The following is a 7,024-nucleotide window of genomic DNA, read 5'->3' as shown; positions in this document are numbered from 1 at the left end:
TCCTCTATAATCAGCAGAGCAACTGACAGGCAGAGCCCAGACCTTAAAACCTTTGCCTGTCTCCTTACACGGGCAAAAAGCCTCCTAGGCCTAGCTAGGTCTGGGTCTAAAAGGATGGACTGCATAGTGTATCAACTGATTATTTACCAGCAAAGAAGCTAAGGCCTACAAAACGGAATAACATGCCCACGGGCACAGAAGTTTCCACACGGTCATAAACATGGCCACACAGCTTGGCTAGGAACTTATATGTGCCCTAAAGGCGGCCCATTACCACAGTGCCAGCCTTGTTTGTGTGTCTTGTTGCTCTTGTCGGTTTAAAACACATTCTTTGATTCTTTGTCAAACGTCTTCTCAGGCTCGGAAGGAATTCTTCAAAATGCATTCCCTTATGAAAAGGAAGGTGAGCAATAGATTACAGGGAGATCTGGAAGAAAGAAAGTGGCAGGGAGGATGTGGACATTCGTAGCCCCAAGACTCCCTCCACAATTCCCTCTTGGTTGCTTATGGTCCCCACCTCGGGTTTCCCAGCACTCCACGCTCATTTCACTCCTTTTCCCACGGAGCTTCACACAAGCCGACACATTTTGCAAACCCGTGCTTGGCTGCAAGCGCCGGGCATGCTCAAATGCCCAGGCCTGCCTTTCTTTTCTTGCTGGCAACTTTGGCAACCGTCCCATCCGCACCCATAAGGGACAGGTACGCACTGATCCCGGATTGCGGATCTCAAGAGGTGGGGAATGGGAGCTGGGGGCCCCCGGCTGTGGCCGGAGAGGGCTGCGAGCGCTGGGCACCTCGGGGGCACGCGCGGGAAGCGCCCGGGGCGGCGACCACGCGGGCACGCGGCCGTCGGAGGGGGCGCTGTCCGAGCGCACGTGCACGGGAGGGCGGGCGGGCGGGCGGGAGCGCGCTCTGGGAGTGGTCGCGGGGCGGGCAGGGGCGGGGCCGCGGCGGCGCGCGGACGCCGGGCTCGCGCGGGCTGTGAGCTGCAGCGGCTCGGCCACCGGCGGCAGCAGCAGCAGCGGCGGCAGCAGCAGAAGCGGCGGCTGCAGCGGCGAGAGGTGCTGCACGCGGAGTGTCGCCGGCCGGCGGGGACGGCCGCCCGGGGCGGCGGCGTGCGAGCTCGCAGACCTTACCTCCAGCTTGCCGGAGCTGCGGACGTAGCGGGGCCGCCTCCGGGCCAGCCTCTCCCCGCGCTGCCAAGCCGGCCCCGGCGCCGAGGGCGCGGCGACGCTCGGCCACCATGGGCTGCACACTGAGCGCCGAGGACAAGGCGGCCGTGGAGCGCAGCAAGATGATCGACCGCAACCTCCGGGAGGACGGCGAGAAGGCGGCGCGGGAGGTCAAGCTGCTGCTGCTGGGTGAGCGGGGCCGTGGGGACGGGGCGCGGGGCCGGGGGACGGTGGGGGAGCGAGCGCGGCATCCCAGCCCCTGCACAGCGCAGGCGGCTTCTCGGCCGCGGTGGTGACTGTCGCGCGACCCCACGGGCAACGGGCAGCGTGGCTGGGCGGCCGGACGCGTGGGAACCCTATTTTGAAAGTTGAGCTCTGCCTTCCCTAGATGAGGGATAATTCGGAACCTAAAAGCCGAGCACCCCCTCTCCGCGGACACCCCGCGGTGAGAGGTGTCTTGCCGCGTTGTAATTGCCCACGCCGGGGAAAGTGTCACGTTGGGTGGCCTCGGGGCGCCTTTTGTGTGGCCTCTGTAGGGGGTCTCGGTTGTCTCGCCTGTCAACTTCACATGGAAAGAAGCGCTGAGTAGATTTTCCTGCGTAAGAACAAGAGCTGCGCTGGCTGCTGGATTTTGCCTGGGTGGGGGATGGAAACTACCAAAGTTGGCTTACGTTTGCTCGCATAGTAGGAGACGAAGATGCTTCGCGGTGCAAACAGCCCTGAGAGGTGCGAGGCTCTCTCTCATCCTTCACGACAGGGTCGTCTCTCCGCTGCAGCGCTTGCTCTAGCGAGCCTTGACAGGTGCATCAGGCTTTTTAAAAATCCATTCTTAACACTGTTTAGCTGAGAGCCGATGTGGAGGTCCTTCTTCCAGGTTTTTTTTTTTATTTGAACCGGAGGTGGGGGAATAAATCGGATTTTGATTGAGCCATGTATTAGGAAAGCATCCATAGGTTATGGCTTTCAGATTTGTAAGTCGGGGTTTCCTTTTGTTTTCCTCCCACGCTCTAGGTATTTAGGCAGATGACCGATTTCTTAGAATCTTCCTTTGCACTTCCAGCGATTGCTTGCCCTTTTTCTAACAGTTGTTATAAAAAGAGAAACATTATTGCCCGGATCTGCTTTTTAGCAAGCCCCTGTTTCACTGGTTTAACGACTGCAGGAAGATGGTGGTTATTTCGTTCTTTCCCCATTACTAGTAGGCTTAGAAGAAGCAAACTTGGCATGACTAAAAGTAATAACGATCTGAGTCATTTTGCAAGCAAACTGTGAAATAACTTTGCATTTTAAAGAGCTGGGTGGTATTTTTCACCCTCCACAGCCTCCCCCATAAATCTTTCTCTGTAAATAGGATTGTCCTGAGTTTTTTGTATTAAAAAGATACTGTGTGCTCGTGGGGCCGTTGGTATTTAGAATACTGACCGAAGAAGGCACACAACTTGGTACTGAACCACGTAGAGGCCCGTTGGGTGACTTACAATAATTACGACATAAAAAGACTATAAAATTATTTTCCTGTGGTTTTGGTGCACCTGCCTGGAATATCTTAATGGATTTTAGTTCTCCGTTGGAGCTGCCTGCCACCATATTGAAAGCAGTTGTAAAGGAGCTGCCCTTGGTGGCTTGTCTTTAGCTAGACAACTATGAAAGGGTTGGAGAGCAGGGTTTTTGCTTCTGCAGGGCTCAGAGGGCACGGTATCCCCTTTTAGCACTGTTGACGTTTGGAATTTGATAATTCTTTGTCGATTCTGGCTGTCCTGTGTGCTGTAGGATGTCAAGCAATGCTGTTGATCTCCATCCATTAAATGCTAATGAATGTCCCATGGTTGGCTCTAATCTCCCAACATGTTGCTAAATGCCCCCTGGAGGCAGAAATGTAGCCTGCTGAAGGCTACATTTTTAATCTTTTAGATTAAGAATAAATATGAGAAAAACAAGAAAAAAAGAATTAAATAGAATAATAGAGTTGAATGTTCAACAGAGAACTAAAGTTGATGTCTAACCATCTACAGAGAGGCGATGAGACCCAGACCAGAGTCCTGGTTTGCAGAAATTATGCTGTTCTTATTCCTCCAAACAAGTGTTTTAGAAAAATCCCCAAATGATGAAAAGCAAACAAACAAAAGGCAAATGGGTTCCTTACATGTTGTTTCTAGCTTTGAGTGTTTGCTTTTCCCTACAACTGACTCTTTGGTCTAGAATCCCAGTGCATCGCTGTCTTCTTACCCTCTAGTGCTTTGTCTTACCCTGCTCTATCCTTTGGCCAGCGTTCTGATACACTAGTTCATATATATATATATATATATATATATATATATATATATGTTGGTGTACTTACTTCACAAATGTTAGTTCTTGTAATACTTGAAACATTTTCTTTCCCCCAGATCAGAGTTTAGCAGTGAATTTTGACCATTGACCCATGTTTGGATATTTAAGGCTGTGTGCAAGTAATTGCATGGTTTCGCCTATCTAACAAGTAGAAGTTGGTCATGTGAGACTTACAGTGGTATCTAGCTAACCTGTAACCAATTGCACTTCGATTTTTGTGAGGACATCTTCATCTTCAGTTTTTTTTTCCAACAATTTACTTACAAATACTTAAAGCAGAAAAAAAATTTAGAAGTCTATCTGTCTGGTTATGTTGTAGTTCTTCATGAAAGCATACGTTGTTCTAAACATTTGAAGTGAGAGATTCCTGCATGAGATTTAGAAATAATAAGTAATTATTTGGGTGCTGGGTGTCTAATATTTACTATTTATATTATAGGTGTCACGTGATTCTTTAGGTACAGTGAATTAGGCTTAAGCAAATGGAGAGGACCTCATCTGGTCTACTGACCTGAAGGAACTTGGATTGATGTTTCTTTACTCAATTCTTTCACTTCAATTTTCAGCATTTAGTAATTGAATAAGCTAAGAGGTTTACATGAACTAAGCTGTGCTTAGCTTTCTTTCCACTATGCATGGATAATTGTTTCAGAGGAAAGTGCCTTTTTTTTTTTGTTACATCTTTGGGATTCTGGAATTCATAATTTTAAGGGGAATATGAGTATAACTATGGTGTCTTTCAGTTAGACTATGTTGTACTCCTGGTATTTTTTAAATTAAAATTGGTGATGATTTTTCTAAGATAAAAGGCGCTATATTAAGAAAGTTCAATTTTCATGAATCAGTTGTTCAGTTGCAATGCGTTGAGTTCATTTTTCTCCATCACATCAGTCCTCTTCTTTGCTGAACCCACTTTTATAGACAAACAAGCAAATCAAAACCCACGGCCCTACCCCCTCCTTTAGTATAGCTAAAATTACAGGCCTGGGGAAAAATTGGGGGAAGAGATCTGGAGTCTTCTGTTGATGGACTCCTTACCATTGCCCCCCATCATCGATTTTCTATTACCTTTAGACTTACACAATGTCTTCCCTAGCTGAGAGATTCTGGCTGAGCCAGACTTTTAAATTTGCATTGCTTTAGCTCTTTCTTAACAGTTGGCCCAGAACCTTAGTTATCAAAAGAGTCTGTTTCCTTGGACAAATGGACCTGCCGTTTTCAACTGGGTTGTGTGTATCTCTGTCTCTGGTCTGTTTGTACGAGCAAGTATTCTAATGGAAGCCACTGGTTATGTGATTTTGTGTTTTGGATATGTTGAGTTTTTCTTCGATTGTTCTCTACCTACCCCCTCCCACTCCCTAACCACAGGCCTCTTTGCCTCACACAGCCTCACACACTAAAGAGTTTTCTGCCCCTTCCTTCCTGCCTTTCCCTATGGCCCTTCTATGCTGTCTACTCCATCTGGGACCTTCCTTGCCTTCTCCATTGCTTGCAGGATAAACTTGTTTTAGACCCGAGTCCCCCTGCCTTTATCTTCTCAGGGTTTCCACTCCTCCCACCGAAGAGTTAACACAGATCAAGGTTGATGTCACGTGTTTAGGTTTTCACCCGGGTCCAACTACTGTGACCACAGTAGGGGGCAAAGTCCTTATGTTTTCCTTGTGTTCTGCACTTTCTTTACTGTCCCTTTACTCTGTTGTGTGTAAATGTGTGCTAAATCATGTAGAGTTATGCTGGAATGTATTCTTCATCAATTTCTATTATCTGCAGCCCGTGTTAAAGATAAAGGACTACCGAAAAATATGAAATGGCCAAAGTAAATGGATGGTATCCAAAAGCAAGTGCAATGCTGTAACATTTAATTCTCCACACTTGCCATATTGTTTGATAAATCTAATAAATGCTAGAAAGTGACATTGGCAGTTTATTGCAGCCGAGAATGTTGCTCCAGTTGCCCTGGAGACCTAGGTGCATTTATTTTTAGTTTTTATTTTTTGGTAGAAGTAGATCTTCTGCTTCAGTGTTTCTTTGGGCTCCTTTCATTTAGAGCCCAAGACTTGTGAAATGTATCAAGAGCAGTAACTATGTTACAGGATTTAGTGACTGAATTAAGAAATAGAATTCTGTAAAGATTTTAGTAAAGCCTGAAAGCATTGATTGCAAGATTTTAAACAAGAACTTGAGGACCCAGCCAGAATCTGAAATTTTATTTTGTTGTTTATTCTCTTTTCCTGGGAACATTTAAGATCATCACATTCATGTGAGAGGAATGTAGTGTATTGGTCACATTCTTTGGTCACGCGTTCCTTGGCATGATTTACTGAGTCTGTGATTCCACAGGATAAGGTCCTAGTGAGGCTCAGATCCCAGGTGGTGCTGGACCCTAGGAAGTAAGATTAAGAGAGCATCCATTATCTGACAATGCCCAGGCCACCTTTGCCATAATTTGGTTAAATGATGGTTAGACATCCTCCCCGCCTCTCCTTCCCAAGGCAGAAATGGTTTCTCTGTAGCTCTGGAGCCTGTCCTGGAACTGGCTCCATAGACTAGGCTAGTCTCAAACTTATGAGATCCACCTGCCTCTGCCTCCTGAGTACTAAGATTCAAGGTGTGCATTATCACCACCCGGCTGATAGTTAGAAATCTTAACACAAGTCGGAGGAAATAATTTTAAACTAAATGTTTATTAGTTTATATTAAGTGGCTTCAAACTGCCTAGATTTACTTTGGGGTCCTGGAGGAACGAATTTCCAAATGGGTTTCCACTAGTTTAAGAAGAATAAAGGCAAGATGTTTCTTCTGGGGGTTCTGACTACATGTTTTCATTGGCTTAGAGAAGTCCTCTACTTCTTCAGATCCCACGGGGGCCACTGGGGTTCCCCTACCCTACTCTTTTTCACTTATTACAATCTTATGATTATATCAAACTCACCTCCAGATTCCAGGGTAACACACCCACCTTAGAATTTACAGTGATACCTGCAGCATTTATTTTACCAGATAAGGCAACCCTCACAGGTTCTGAGGCTGGGGTTTGATGTTCACTGAACCTGCCACAGCCAAATGTGCAGCTCCCAATGATTCAGTCTATTCTGCATGTAAAATGTCTGCAGGGCTTCTGCCCTTCACAGCACCCGTGAAGCTTCTGATTGTGTGTGGGTGAGAGTCTTTGTACTGGCTAAACAAACAGATGAACAAGTTGTCAGCTCCAGAATGTAATGATGCAACAAGAAGAGGCCATGAGATCTAGACACGCCCCCACCACACCAATTTAAAATGGAATCCATAGAGAGCAGGAGAAAAGAGTCCTTCTCTATTGCTCCCAAGTGCCATCAGATCTCCCGTCCATGAAGATCTGCTGAGGGTCTGGACCATGAGATGCTGCGCTCTGCCCTGTGGTCTTCTCTCCTTAAGGGATGGGCGCACACATCTGCAGCTGGTAGTGACGACATTCCTTTTCTTGTTCAAAGAGTTTGGATGGTCTTATAGCATTATTTCATTTTCTTCACAACATACCTGTG

At 46.9% G+C, this 7,024-nt stretch overlaps 1 protein-coding gene across 1 annotated transcript in view; it reads left to right on the top strand.

The window, feature by feature from the left end:
• The first annotated feature begins 942 nt into the window (after window positions 1–942).
• Window positions 943–7,024, top strand: part of LOC121434752 (guanine nucleotide-binding protein G(i) subunit alpha-1) — an 84,531-nt gene continuing 78,449 nt past the window's right edge. Inside the window, exon 1 of the mRNA XM_041633706.1 lies at window positions 943–1,361. Within this exon, the coding sequence (XP_041489640.1) occupies window positions 1,244–1,361 (118 nt within the window). The 5' untranslated portion in view covers window positions 943–1,243. The remainder of the gene's footprint in view (window positions 1,362–7,024) is intronic.

Source organism: Microtus oregoni, unplaced genomic scaffold, assembly GCF_018167655.1.
Source record: "Microtus oregoni isolate MIOR12 unplaced genomic scaffold, Mior012 000044F_ref0000062, whole genome shotgun sequence".
NCBI classification, from domain to species: Eukaryota; Metazoa; Chordata; class Mammalia; order Rodentia; family Cricetidae; genus Microtus; species Microtus oregoni.
Note: the sequence above shows the minus strand (reverse complement) of the source record. Positions and strands in the feature narration are given on the sequence as shown.